This window comes from Haliaeetus leucocephalus, unplaced genomic scaffold (genome assembly GCF_000737465.1).
Source record: "Haliaeetus leucocephalus isolate CR32 unplaced genomic scaffold, Haliaeetus_leucocephalus-4.0 Scaffold152, whole genome shotgun sequence".
Lineage (NCBI taxonomy): Eukaryota > Metazoa > Chordata > Aves > Accipitriformes > Accipitridae > Haliaeetus > Haliaeetus leucocephalus.
In genome coordinates, this window is record NW_010972588.1 from 2,079,046 (window position 1) to 2,094,914 (window position 15,869).

A 15,869-nucleotide genomic window follows, 5' to 3' on the forward strand; every position below is an offset into this window, starting at 1 on the left:
TTTTGTGAGTGATTCACTTGTTAACTTATTACAAAAAAAGTAGAATTTTTTTTTTTTTAAGTTCCTATATCAAAAAATGAATTCATTTTTACAAGTGGAATCATTAACAGGGAGATAGAAATATTTCATTCACTATGGAAACATTATCATCTTGGGAATGCTAAATGAAAAATGTTTAATAACGTGCAGAAACACTGCATAACAGTACAATGAAGATGAAGTTTATGTTTTACTGATAGGGAAATTGTATTTTTTGTGTGAATTGTAAGGAAAATTACATTCCATATAGTACATTTTCTATTTACATGACTTCAGTACAGAATATGATTTTACTTCTATTGCCATAAAATAAACTTCATGTCATAAACTCTGGGAAGTTGATCAGATCAGGAATCATGATCAAGATATCTCCAAATCTCCATCCCTCTGCTTGATTTTTGGGTCCATGGGACATGGGAGGAAACAAATATTATTCTGTAGATACTCCTTTGCTCATCACTGCTACATAGAGCAAAGGAACTACCCTGTGCATTCCAGACCTCTATCTTGATAATGCTGGGATCCATTACCTGAGCTTCAGAGAAAATGATCAACCTTAGTTTTATACCTGCTTTCTTTTCCTTCACAGTGACCTCAAAATATATTTTATTATTATTTAACTCTTCACCCAGTGCTGACTGACTCGTGTTAGGTCTTAGAGGAATGGGCTGATTCGGTACTTTGTAGGTTATAGATAACAAAAAACAGAAGGAGGAGAGGAGCTCCTCTATTTTCTACCTGGGAAATTAAATAATCCGGATTAATTAAAGCAAGCAGAAGCAGCAGGATTGTGCTCTTAGAAGTCAGAATATTGTGTTCTTTTCCTTCCTTATCATTCCTAGCTTATGCTTTCTGATATCAGACCAGGTAGTTTTATGCTTTCTAGCTGATATCATATGATGCTTGGATTTTCTGTTGCAGGTATTTTTCCACCTGCTTTCTTTTCAAAGTTCCTTCCATTATTTTTCCAGTGACATTTGTGTTGTCCCTTTGTTTGTCCTCGTGTTTCCTTGTGTGATTTTTCTGAATTTTTGCTTCTCTGCCACTTCCTCTTCATGATTTCCAACATCTACCTGATGGTGTTTGTCTATCAGTGTAATTCATGTTTTTCCACTCCCACAGAATCAATAGGTTCAGCTGAGTCTTTTGTATGTTTGTCCTTGAAAATTCCTGTTAACCAAGGGTCTCCGCTGCCTTGTGGAACATGATTGCAGGGCTATATATAAATAGAATGTAGGTAAAAATCATCGTCTCATTTCTTCCATTCCCTCACAAAATTTCTTCCTCCCAAAGATGCTAGAAATAGACAAGTTGATTGTTGCTAAGATGCTGAGCAAGTAGTGTACTTTACCAATCTAAAACTGGTCAAACCAGGTAAGTTCTAGAAGGAGGTTTAAATCTGAAGTCTGGCATACAGATGTGTTCACAAAGCACATGTCTAAGCCAACATTTATGTCCATTATTCAGAGAAAAAATAGAAAAGATGGAGTGAGTGCTATCACAGAGCTTGAACAGGAATAATGTCACTGTGGGCTCCTCTCAGAAAACATTTTCCAGATCACTTCATTGTAAGACCAGTTAGTTCTTTACGGTAGAAGAGTGTGGTGTTTGAGTGAAGACAGCATTCACTTGCAGATTTTTAAATAAAGTCTCCAAACCTTCTTCTCAAAGTATCAGTAACATCTAATGTCCTGTAAGGTATAGTCTTGAATCTCTGGTGTGTGGTGGAGAAACAGGTCAGTGTGTAAATATCCTCCCTTCAGAACAGCCACTACTTCATCTGTAGATGCTCAAAGGAAGCTTCCAGGCACACCTTCTATCTCTGTTGCGCTCTTTCCGTCGCTTTGGAGGCTTTTTACTAGTGTGAAATAGGGCCTCCTGTGACTGGCTGGTTCTCACTCCTGCTTTCATACTTGTGGAGCAGTTTCTCTACTCTCTGAGAAAGGTGAAGAAAGGAGTAAGCCAATTCACTCATCTGCGATTGCTAGTGACTAATTGCCACCTTGCTTCTCCTTACATGCCTACACTGTCATAAGTTTGGGATAAACAGTATTTAGTTAAGCCAGTGACATTTTTAATATGCACTCAAGATAGACATTGTGAACCATCGTGGATTGAAACATTCATTTATCTATTTAGAAATCCACAAATCTCATTTATTTTCAATAATCTATGCTCTATTTGATTTGTTTCAATCCTTGTCTTTCATGACAGCAAACATCAAATTTGAAACAGTTGATTTAAATTATAAAACACGTTTAGTTCTTTATTACTTTTTTTTATTAGCATTCAATTTTCCTCCCTTTGTGTATACAGTTGGATTCATGATATTAGTAGATTTCTTCTTTACAGTAATAAAAATATAAATTAGTAAAGGTATAAAAGTATTTAAAAACTAACATTTTTTTTTAAATGGGAACTATGTTTTAAAATATGATCCATCTGCAAATGATATAAAATGGCAGCTCAGGATGGAACATTTATTTATGAACTTTTGAAATGTCTTCATAGCCTATGTTTTTGCTATGAGAAATGTAATTATTCTTAAATTGTGCTAGTAACATCTATCAGTATATTTATACCTATTTAACATTACTCTCCTGAGAATACTTGAGCAGCCTGTGAGATCATGCATAATGTGTTAGATATCTATAGAAAATCAAGCTGAGTCAAATTCAAGACTGTTGGATCAAGTTTCTTCTTTGGTTTTGAAATATCATTGGGTTTTATATTTTTTTTAATTTTACCATTTACCATTTTAACTTTTATTTCCTTTTTTCTTTTTTTCTTTTTTTCACTAATATTTATTTACACAAGGAAAAACAATTGTAAAAAATCAGTAGCGTGCTTGTAGTGCAAAGTGATGCTTGCTTGTTTCAGGTGGCTTAAGATACTTGGCCTGCCTCCTTGTGCCTCATAATGCTCATAAAGTACCTAGCAATCTGGTGGATGGCTGCTTATAAAAAGCAGCTGTTTACATTCTTATTATTATTCACTGCTGGTGTCCGTAATAATAAGATGGCACCAGAATGATACTTTTTTCTTTTTTTTTTTTTTTTTAATGATGAAATGTGAATAGTAAAATTTATTCTGTGTACCTGTGGGAATTTATATAGTGCTAAAAATGAAATTGTCAAGCCATCTGCGCTGTTGAACGTTATGGTAAACCAAATGTAGCAATAGAAAGGCTGCTGTAAAATCCATACTACCAGTGCCACCATCATAACTTTTAACTGCACTTATCCCACTGCTTAACAGTTTTATTTTGAAAAATAGATTTACTATAGCATTAGATCATGGAGCAGAGAAATGACAGAAATTTAATGTGGGAAATAGAGAATGAGAAAAAAAAGAAGCATGAATAGTAATTTGGGGATACTAGTAAGAAAACACTTGATTCTGGCTTGAAAGACCAAAATTAAGAGCAAGGGTGACCTGGAGAAAAAAAACTTTAGAATTAAATATTAAAATTTTAACTGGTTTCAATTGAATATAATTCCTAAAGGTTTTCAGAATTTGTCTCACCACTGTAACGCTTACAATGATTATATGCTATATCCCACACAGGTCTTGCACTACACACATATCATAACTGCATATAATATGAACAAAAAACTTGGTTGCTGACAGCCCAAGAGCACAACTATTCAGCATTCTGATTCTACAAAGGAAGAATTACAGTTGCTAAAACCTGCATAATTGTTTGCAGTAGTCAGTAGGTAGTTAAATAGTCTGAAGTATATCTGGAGTTAAATATTGAGTATTTTAAGTGAAGCATAGCAATACAGAGACCCTTTTTTTCCCCAATACTTTTTTTTAGAGTGTCAAAGACAGATGTTGAGAGACTTCAAGTAATTGCAGTCACAGTTCATCCTTCTAAATTGTTTCCCTACAGTGATGATATTTAACAAAGCATTATTGCAAAAAGTAAGACATTTTGACTTTTTTATCACTTGCTTCATTCTCAGCTTGTGACCTTACCATTCTGCTTGTTATTATATTAGATCTTACATAAGGGAATAAAACCAGAGAGATGAAACATTCTGAAGGTTGGCCAGACTTCATGAAACATGTGGTGCTTTATTCTCTGTGAGAATAACAAACCCACCAACCAGGCCTTAAAAAACAACTTTGTAAAATAAATACAGTGGTGATTTCTCCCAAGGGCATAAGTTAGGACTCTGAACAAGCATTAGTTATCTATAAGAAGGATCAAACTATAACTATTCTAGTTTTGTCATATATTCTTTATTTCCATTATAATCACAATTAATGAAGTGTATTGACTATTTACTTTTGGAAGTGGAATGTGAGCCAAATGAAAGCATAGTGACTTAAGCATTCATTTTTAATACATTTTAAGATACATAAATACAAGTTAGAAAAAAAAGGAGCTAATTCTCATCACAGTCAGGCATCTTTTGCACTGATTTTTAGCTTTAACTCCTCCTAATATTTGGTTCTGAGTTTGAAAACTTCTTATTTTTTCTGACTTTTTGGAAATGCTCTGATCAACAGTCACCCACTTTCCTCCAGCTGAGGGACAGAAGGTAAACAGAAAAAAAAAAAAAACAAACAAAACAACAAAATGAACAACAAACCACCTGAAAACACCTGAAACAAACAAAAAAAACAAAGTGAAAACTGTCAGCCAGACGGAACATTTGGATTTCTTATATACAGTCCTTCCCATTAACAATCAACACAGTTGTAGCAGACTAAATACGTCTTCCAAAGCAAATGTTAAATACAATTCCCTCTAGTTAGAATCAATAGAAGTCTTGCCCACATATGTTAGAGCTCTCAATGCCCTACTGTCTCCATAATATACAGTTAAATTTACCTTTTCTCTATTTACCCAGAAAGGATTTTTTTCTTAGTAAGAAATTATGTGAAGAAGAATTTAGTTTCTTAAGCCTTGTGTTCCCACATCTACACTTTCCTTCTACTTCAGTATATCTCAATATGCAACAAATACCTGTCTCAGTGGTGCTGTCACTTATAACAGTGTGTACTCAACCATTGTTTATTTTGGCATGACCTGATCTTGTTAATAGCTAAATTTGACTCTTTGGGTATGGCTTATAATGATCTATTCCTAACAATTGCTGTTACTTTTATTCCTTGTGAGGCATAAAGAAAGGTAATGGCATTACATACATCACAGCATATGCCTCTCAATGCTGTGCAACAGCTGTCATTTTGAATGATCTTCTGAAACAGAAATGAGCTGGCTCAGTATCATTCACTGGATGCCATCTGTTGTTCACACCATAAGTACCAACTAGTAAGGTCCAAAACACATGGCTTCTCTTATCATTGCATTTGAAACTGCCATTACCATCTAAAGCCTTCTGCGTCTGGTCATGTGAATTGGCAAAAGGATAAACCACATCGGAGGAGGGACAGTGAATGACTGAAGATGCTCACCCCTGTCATGATCAAACCCTATAAGTGAATTTTGTAAGGAATCTCAGTAAAGGTAAATGTCAGGTTAGCACAGACCTTAATCCCAGGTCAACATAGACCTCAGCTTTCTATGACTGTTCTTCATAGATCTCTGTGTCTCTTTCATTTTCAGTACTTCAAATGGCTCTGTACATACTTATTCTCTGAACCCTTTCTTCCTTCAACTGGCAGGGGGGAGAAGATGGATCTGTTGAGCAAACTGTAGTGTCTGTGCTTGGAAGTGGGTGACAAGCAGCTGTAAAGAAGCTGATAAAAAATTTACTCTGGAAACCCAGCATGGGAGGGACTGAAACTATATCCCCTCTCCTAATTAAAACTGTGATAAAATGAAAACATGCTTTAAATCTCTACAGTACAAACAGGGAGACTAAAAAAACCCTCCCTTTAAACAAACATTTAATACCACTGAGGGATAACTAAAATATAAAACCAACTGCAAAACAGCTCTCTGGATTTTCCCTCTTGGTGACTCTGGCATACACCTGATCCTAGATCTTTGGGGTAATATTACATTTCCTTATAAAATATTTATACAGCACAGTGTCTTAACCTCCTAAGTCTGTGTAACAACCTGGCTAGCCTTACAGCTAAGTACAGTGGCTAATATGAACAGCCATGATTTTACCTCTTAGGATCTCTTTCCAAATGTGTTTGAGCAAAATATATTTTCAAACTTTTCTGCTTATATTTTAAATATCAACATCTTAAATAACAATGGGTAGACCAAAGTGCAGTATCCAATAGACAAATTCAATATATACATTCATAGGTCTTCTCTAGACCTTTATGTGATGTAACTCAGAAGGGTCTACATGATAGCAAAGAGTATCTTCTCCTTCAGTGTTATTTTTAATAAAAATAGTAATGCTTTTTGGAAACACAGATGAAGGTAGTGCTTTGAAGAGAAAATAAACACATGGTTCCTACACAATGGAGCATATAGTCTAGCTCAGAAAGAGTGTCCCTGTGGCATATATGACATAATGCAAAGAGAAGAAAGGCCTCAAAGCAAGCTCTTCAGATAAGTACTAAAATGCAAATTATGCTCCCTCTTCCCTATTTCTAGGGAGCATATGAGGATCTTTATTCCCTTTTTTCAGCCAGAGCTGTCTATGTTTGAAAGAGAAGTCTCTATTGAAAAGACACAGGTGAGAAGTGTATTTTGAAGAAGAATTAGAAGAAAGCAAAAGAGTAAAAAGGAGAAGACAGTTGCAAGAATAGGACAGGAGGCACAGTATGTTGAGAAGACAGAGTCTGGAGGATAACACAGTTATGGGGGAAAGTGTGAGACTAAAGCTTAATTTAGTCCAGAACGAGCTGAGATAATTGTGGAAGTGTTCAGTGAGGAAGAAGAGCTTGGCTAGGAAGGTAGAGTAAACTGAAGGTGGGAAACTAGAGTTGTGGGCTGGTGAGGTATGATACCCAGTTACAAGAGAGAGCACAGGAAACATCCTCCCCAAAAACAGGTACAGGGGGGCTATACTACAAAACACTGGTGCAACTGCTGCTCCTGTAGACAAGCATACCCCTATATAGACAATATATTTAGCTAGTAACTGCAACAGTAGGGGTTCAACCACTGAGCATTGCTGTCCAGGAGGCACTAGTTATGGCTAGTTAAGGAACCAAATAGTTATGGCTATATTATTCATATTTAAGCCAGTTTAGGTAACCTGAGATTTGTGTAGACACTGTGCTAACACCAGTCAGAGTTCTACGACTACCTTGTATTATCAGCATGTAGTAGGTCAATTGGGTGGTTTTGAATGATTCGTCACCCACAACCAAATGTTAAATCTTACTGCCACTGGTACTAAAGGCAACCCCCCATTAATTTCAGAAACACAAGTTTTTCACCTGTGGGACTTCAGAACCTTAGTTTGCTGTCTTTAGGCCACACTAAAGAAAATATGATTGAAAAAATATTTTAAATTCTATGGTAATTTCAGAAATAATCTGTACATCCTTCATAAGTAATTTAACTTCTTGAGGAGAAGGAGAATACAGGTAATAAAATTATATGGTCTTTGTGAGGATAGGAGTTTCCATTTATTTATTTATTTATGTTTTCTTACCTCATTTTGTCTTAAAATTCACTCTTCTTTCCTCATGAAAGGTAAATCTGTTGTGTAGTATTGCTGTAAATGTATTACATTATCAACCACAGAGCCCTTTGAGATGACTTCATTTTCATTCTGGGTTTCATCCCTATATAGTTGATATCAAAATATTCTCTGGCCTTATTGAATGAAAGGTGCTTTAAAAATGCAAGGTATCTGTAAGGCATATTTAATTTTGCATCATCTGCAGTGATGGAACGTTTTTCATCTCATTGTGTTTGGCAGAACCACTATAGCCCTTTGGGAGTCTTTCTTATTTCTTAGGAGTGTATTAATATTAATACTGACAGTACTGAAGACTAACACACATATATGTATGTGTATATATATGCTTTTGTACAGGTAACAAGTTCTGGGTTTTCAAGGACACTACTCTCCAGCCAGGTTATCCTCATGATTTGGTAACACTTGGAAGCGGAATTCCTTCCCATGGCATTGATTCAGCTATTTGGTGGGAAGATGTTGGGAAAACCTACTTCTTCAAAGGAGATAGGTTGGTATAGGAATTCTGCAAGGAAGCGATTCGGTGCATATCAGCTAAGCGTGCTAATCTTTTCCTCTATTTCGCAAAAGAAGAAGTCAAGCCACTTAAACAGTTCATTTCTGTGGATGAAATTAACTCCTCCTGCATAAAGGGCCGTACTGTTTTCACATTTCTTATAACCTAAATTATATTTGTGTGAATATACTGAAATGAATCCAGTGGAACAGTTACATTTTAGAAGTCAACAGGCACGTCACAGTTGTGGCAAATTTAAACTTAAATATTCAAAGTAATGTGGTTATGTACACTCTTACCTGCTCCTTTTTAATTACATTTCTAAACCCTAGCGCATAAACAGGCAAGGCATGATCCAAAGCTTTTTAAGGTCAGTGAAAATGAATTCTCTGCTACTATTTAAAAATGAGGTAAGAAAGGGAAATGACAGCTAAACCAGGATGCTAGAGAACAATTGGAGCAGTTCCCTAGGAATTATTTTTAAATAAATCTTACAGTTCCCTTCAGAAGGGACACTTATTTTTATGATTAATAAAGAACAGAAAAGAACTCTAAAATCTGAGTTATTTTCCAGTCCTGGAAGAGACTTGCACTATTCACTTAGTGTCCCTGTGTCTTCATTTCCCTGTCTGTAAAAGTAAGGGAAAGAATATTTGTCTGCTTTATAGAGATATCAGGAGAACTCATTAATTTGTGAAACCCATCAAGTTATCTGAATAATAGATTTTACAGGTATTCAGGATGTTACTATGTTTGTTGATTGATGTATAGCTGTGCAAATTCTGAGTGCTCAGAGACAAATTATTCTTTATTAGTAATTGGAATGTTTGTATTAGTATTATTAAAAATATGATGACTGCTGTTGTTACTGTGTGGTACTTAGGATTCTAAGACACTAATAGTATTCCTGGCTCACTTAAGAAATTAATTTAATGCACATCATAGAATATGTTTAACACACTGATCATTTTTTAGCAGTACTGTAATATTGCACTACAGTTTGCCACAACCAATTTTATTGTTAAAGCTTTTTTTCTAGAAAAAAAAATAAGTTAATTCTCCAACACTCATGATGAGAAAAGTAGATAACTAAGTAAAATTTTTGTGGTGTTTGAAAACTATGTATCATTTCAAGCAATCAGTTTCCACAGTGAAGAATAAAGCCACCCAAATAATTTCCTTCCCATGGTTGAATAAATTTTTTTTAAAAAGTAGGTTCATTTTCAGATAATAATTTGCCACCTCCACACTCCTGGGAAAATATGTACAGTAGGAATCTTATGTGACCTGTATTTCCTTTAGACTTTATTCAGCAGTGTCCTTCTATGTTTCCATGCACAGGCAGTTACTTATAGTCAAGACTTTCCTAAAACACTAGTGGTAATAACAGAAGACAAACAGAAATATCACAGAAAACATCTGTTGACAGAGAAGTTGCTACTTAGAGCTAACAAACAAGCGCAATGAAACTCAGCAGGATATAAATGCAATACAGTATGTTAGAAGATCGAACAACACGAGCCTTGCAGAGATAATTGAGCTATTACAGGGTATTGATCACCAGTGGGAATAAACCCATATACCACTAAGTTTCTCAATGTGTATTGTTTATTTCACAATTTATTCTTAATGTAAAGTTAGAGTTGAATTCTCCTGCTAGTTGTAGCAGTATGTATAAGTCTACTATAGGGGTAGATCTTTTCCTAAAGAAGGTGTAACATAAATGTGGCTTCTCGGTGGCAGGAGGAAGGAATGAAAGGGAACCAAAAACTTATGCCAGTCTCAAAATAATAAAGTATGTTCCTCCTTATGTAACTCAAGGACCTGCATACTTACTTTGTTTTGACAGTAAACTGTAGTTAAGGAGCTCCAGGGCAGAATCTAGACAGAGTTAAATGTCCCAGAACAGTGGTATACATACAAAAATTAGAGCAATAGAATACAAAGCATCAAGTATCAGCTATAAAAAGAAAAAAAAAAAAGAGAAAAAAAAAAAAAGAAGAAACAAACCAGTAAGAAGATTTAAAAGTCCTAATAGTAAATGGTATTGTAATACTCATATGTCTAAAGCAGCTCATGTATGGATCATTATTATTAATATTTGAAATGATCCATTTAAACACTAAAGATAATTCTTCCAAATAATTGTATGAAAGGTAAAGAGGGGACAAAAGATGACTACAGAAAACATTTTGCCCTCTCTCATTCCTCTCCTACCAGAATTGAGTAGTGTAGGACAAGATGGTAACAGGTTTGTTGCACTTCTTGACACATGGCCTTGTTTATGCCCCAGTCTGGTGTGACTCGTTTTTTTACGTTTGGCATGCCAAGGAGAATCAGGGCTAGGCTTTTCCTTACCCTGTAGACGTGCTCATTATTCCAGCACAGATTGCCAAGATGATAGTATCATGATCAGTCCTTCCCTCATAGCATTTCTCTTCAATGCTGAAAAAACAACAGTGTGGGGACTTTTTAGTGTGCACTGGGTGTGTCCTCAAAGACTTGTTTTTTAATGACAGCATATATTTTTGAAAGTTCTATAGGACTTTTCCATCATGCAGCCTAGTGCAAAACCGCAGAGGTTAGTAAAAGGAGCTCAAAAAGGTTGGAAAAGAAAAAAGGAAAATGAATGGAAGTATGCAGGAAGGAAATAGCATTTGGGAAAGAGGGATAGAGGAAAAGGTAAGATGGTTGATAAAGAAATAGAGATTAGAAAATAGAATATTAAGCTCAGCAAAGAGTGAGAATAAAGAAATAGAGAGAACAGGCAAATCTGAAAAGAGAAAATGCAAACTAAGGATGAAGAAATGCAAAGTCAAAAGATGAGCAAGAACTGGTTGCAATAGTATTGATGTCAGAGCTTTGTTTACTACTTCTACATGTTGTTTCTTTCTCTGTGTAAACTCTGAAAGATATTACATTTCAAAATAAAGAGCACTGCTTTGTTGGCTGGTTACTGATGCATATGTGACTAGCTTAAGAAATCAGGCTATAAAAATAATTTATGCATAAAAAAGAAAAAATAAATACAATTTTTTTTAATGTAACTTGCCAACTCTTAACCCACTTGAAATCTGCTACCTTTTAATTTCATTGAAAGTTTAAAGGCAGAGAAATGCCCTGCAGGGAGAAATACAGAGGAGTTTAGACCATTTTGTTTTTAAAAAAGATTAAGATGTGAATTGACTAGAGTGTCTAAGTACCTTCCGAGGGACAAAATATCATCCACTTAAGGACTCTTTAATATATCAGGAATGTTCATAACAAGGATTTCTAAAAGGTGAAGTCAAATGAATTCAAATTAGAAAAAGGGTCAAGTTTTTAGCAGTGACCAGATTATCAATTCAAGTGATATATTCTCAGGCTCTTGATGTCCTGAAATGGTGAGTGGCTGCCTTTTTACGTAATTTTTCACATGAATAAAACTGATTTTGAAAAAAAAAAAATTCTCCAAGAAAACTATGCTCTAAATTGTTATCCTCTAAATTAGTGGAGCCAACCAAAATATGAAATGACCCACCCAACTATTGTATCAGTATACATAGAAATACTAGATGTACTGTATGTTAATTCTTAGAACCATCTTATATGAAGATATGCATAGCAATTTAGCCAACTGCATAAGGACAAAGCTATTATCAACATTACCTGTAAGTGTAAATAAAATCACAAATCTAAATACTTTTTACATGTTCAGGTTGTATAGGATTTTCATGCTGACGCTTTTTAAATTGGAGAAGGGCTGTCTGGCAGAAAGGCACAAAAGCAGGTTGGATTTTGTATTACACTGCATTTAATGATAATGAAATGAAAAGCTACTGTAATGCATACATATAAGGAGTTAAATTAAGATTGCTGGGAGCATTTTAATCTGAATCTACTGTCATTTTCGTGATTAAAATGTTACCTAAAACATTAATGTATCTTTTTTTTCGTACGTTGCATCTGTCTGTGTCACTGTGCAGAAGTTGTGGGCATCAGAATTGCTATGATTATAAGTGAGATGCATGCTGATTTAGTTGTCAAAGTGCAAAAACCTTTTATCTTCTTTTTGCTTACATGAAACAATTGTCCAGTCAGCAAGTAGTATGTTCAAAGAAAAGAAGTCAAGTATTCCCATTTGTGGCTAATGAATGTAGCAAACGTTAGAAGGAAAAAAATATGTAGTTACTCATCTGCTATCTTATAAATGCTTTTTTCTTTTCTTTTTTTTTTTTTTGTCCTTTAAAAAAAAAATAGGTACTGGAGGTACAGTGAAGAAATGAGATCCATGGATCCTGGTTATCCCAAACCAATCACAATTTGGAAAGGTATCCCAGAATCTCCTCAGGGAGCCTTTGTTCACAAAGAAAATGGTATGCAAACACATTCCTGTTTTAAAGATTTACTAACACCCTTTATGTAAGATAGAGTAGTAGAGGGGTGATTGACTATTCAGGTTAAGTAGTGAAGGAATTCTTGATTTATGAACAGAGTATTTCCTGCTGTAGAACTTGCTGTTGTGAAAATGGCTCTTTGTTTGCATGTACAATTTAACACAATGGAGAAAAATCTTTCAAATTTAGCATTATAAACCTTAATTTCCATTCTTTTTCCCCTTGTGTCTTAATTCACTTGATTATTTTTGTTCTCTGCTAAATTATAGTACCTCTTAAAACAAGCTTCCTAAACATAGTATATCTCTGTTTGAATTGTCAAGATGTTGGCTGTTTAAACAGCTTAGAAGGTATTACTTTCATTCTGAACAACTAGAAAAGGGAAGCAAAATCTTTTTCTAGGCAGAAATATCCCTAGGAATCTATGTAAACCAAAGATGTTGTAAGCCCATGATGTAGAAACGCATGTGACAGGGATGTTAGTATGAAATGCTATTACCTGTATCAAGATGCATCATCGCATACAGGAGCCTAGAATCTCAGCTGGCCACACCTCCAAATGAATGAGAGCAGCCAAAATCTCCTCCGTGTTATGAGAATTCAGTGCTACCCAGGGGCTGCTGGCAGGCTGCCAACAGAGCCCTCAGCTGCACAGAGTTTAGATCCCTTTGATGGGAATAAAAATATGCATTTGTTGTCATTTATCATTGTTGGAGAATTGTTGTATAGCATTTATGACATTTATTAGTAGGTTCTGAGTTTATTCTGTTTGCCTCACAGACAGCACACGTATATATTGCCCTATAATTTTAATTTCCTTTTAATAAGCAGGTAAAAAGATTTCTTTACTTGTATAAAGCATTTCAGTCTCTTATTTCAACCTCTTGATTAAGTAATTTGTCATGGAAATGTTTGGGGTTTTTTTTTTCAGAAATATGTTTAATTGCTTCCTTGCTTTGTCTCTGTTTTATCCAGAAGCAGAAGCCCTCTCTGGATCCTGGCCTTTTGGCTAGACTGGATTTTTTTGTGTTGTTTTTATTTGTTTTGGTTTGTTTTGGTTTGGTTTTAACTGGAAAGTAGGTCAGTCAAGATGAGATTCTGCATACATCACACTCAATAACTAACTGTAAATACACATACATGTGGAAACGGGCACAAATAGTATGTATGCACAAACATAATGGATGTAACTTCTGCTTTCTTCCCTTCATTAATTTTTAAGCATATTTTTAAAGATTTATATCCAAAAGGAATTTAACATATATATATAAAAAATATATATGTATGTATGTATAGGTTTGGGTTTTTTTCTTGCCTTGATTGCATTCCCCATAATAAGTTTTCTGTACTGAGCTCAGGTATATGTGTGTCTCATTACAAATGAAAATTATCTTACTGTAACATTCGGACCAGTGGGTTTGAAAATACTGCAGAGGCAGCGTGCTCATTCCTAAGGCAGGAAACTCTTCGTTACATCAAAGCCACTTCTCTTTTTTAACCCAGTGGCTTTGATAGTCTGTCTGACTCTTTGAATGAGGAGGGTGGTAAAACATGACATGAGATCATGGAGGAGGGGAAGGGAAAGAAGGCATTCTTGGGCTTCTCAGAAAGCCGAAAAGGGCCCTAGGGCAGAAAGAGGGACTGAAAATGACACCATAAAGTTCCTGAGAAGACCACTAAGACATTTTCCCTGAAATCAGGAAAACAGACATCTTAAGAAACAGTTCAAAACTCAGCTGTTTTTTGTATGAGGAGAGAAAGAAACAAAAGCAGATACAAATAAGAAGTACCGCAGCTTAGCTGGAAAGAAGTTGATTACGTTTTGCCTGAAACTGTTTTCCTTTCTTTGGGCAGAAGCACATTTGACAAGGAAGTTTTACTATATGGCTTCATAAGGGAACATCTGAAAGCATATTTTTCAGTTAATCCATTTCATTTTAATTAATACTTTTTTCTTTCCCTTGTCTTTCTATTGTGTAAATCATGGAAATGAACACCTGCAATAAGTCTGATCATAAAGGGGTTTCCTTCCACTTTCCACAAAAATTTTGGGTAATCTTGCAGTAAGAGGCTTGGGAAAGATGATAAAAACAATTTCTTACTCTAGTCAGCATCCTGACTTGGTGTCCTAGAAGATTGGTGAGGTACAGGTAACATCTTTGAAACTCTCCCTGCTACTTCCCATATTGTGATTTGGTTTCTAACACTGTGGTAGGAACTCTTAGGAGGAGGTGAAGAAGAAATTTCCTTTCTGTTGCTCAGTGGAATCTGAGATCACACAAAGTTCTCCAGATTGGAGAAGCCTTTCTTTCTGCCGTCAGAGCAGCATAGAAAATCTCACCTCCCAGCTAGGAATTCTGCTCAAGTGGATGGTGGGGCAATATTTAAAGAGAAAAAATAGAAAAGGTAGTCTACTTTATTAGCCCATTGTGATTTTTTTGTGATGTGTGCTTACTACCACTCCTAATCTGAGTTTCTATTTGACATGTTAGTGGCTGCTAAGCCCTTCCAAGCTGTTTGGGTCAGGCATTGCACTCACTACTCCCAGCAGCTAGCAACTGGAAAATTGTAAGGAGCAGCTCCCAAAGCAGGCTCAACAAGTCAAGCAGATTAGATGAGATCACTTTCAACAGTTGCATGAGGTGACTTGTTCTGCTATGAAAAGCAGTAAAACTACTCAGTCTCTTAGATCTACCCTTTTCTGCTGGTAACTTCCATCCTTCAGCTGTTACTGTTTTCCTGCTTCCTGCCTCAGCAAAACGGCAGAAAAGTTTAAACTACCTTCAGAGTTTTCCAGTGGAAAATATGTTCCAGTTGAAGAATTTTTACTGGTTCTATAGGGGCTGGTGATTCCTTTGCCACTTTAACAGTTTTAATCTGATATTTCAATGTACAATAACAACAATAAATACTAACTAATGTCAGTATTCTGACTTATATGTACCCCTGGTGTATATGTGTATGTATTCTGTATATATGTAAGAATATAGATTTAGAGATGTCATATCTGTATATGGTCTCCGTATATGTTTTAGAATATTGATAGAGATAATATATCAAACTCTCATGCTTGAAATATTTATCCAGGGCCGGTATGTACAGTGCTTTCTTACATACATGTTGTTATATGAAATGCCAATAGGGTAACCTGTGGCTCAAAATACTGAAATTTTGCATTTGGTATTATTTTTTTGTTTAAACTACAGATTGCTTTAAGGAACTTTATATATGCTAAAATTTTAAAACTTCATCATATTTAAAGAATTAGAGTCCTTTTCTTTGTTTTGTTCCAATCAGAATAGAAGGCATTTTGTGAACAAGCCTGCTAACTACTGTTTTGATATAGCGCAGTGCTTTTCTTGTCTT

General features: G+C 35.2%; 1 protein-coding gene across 1 annotated transcript in view; it reads left to right on the plus strand.

The window, feature by feature from the left end:
* The window catches only part of MMP16 (matrix metallopeptidase 16 (membrane-inserted)), a 179,895-nt gene that overhangs the window by 158,716 nt on the left and 5,310 nt on the right, over positions 1-15,869 (plus strand). Inside the window, exons 8-9 of the mRNA XM_010562009.1 lie at positions 7,971-8,121; positions 12,367-12,482. Of these exons, the coding sequence (XP_010560311.1) occupies positions 7,971-8,121; positions 12,367-12,482 (267 nt within the window). The remainder of the gene's footprint in view (positions 1-7,970; positions 8,122-12,366; positions 12,483-15,869) is intronic.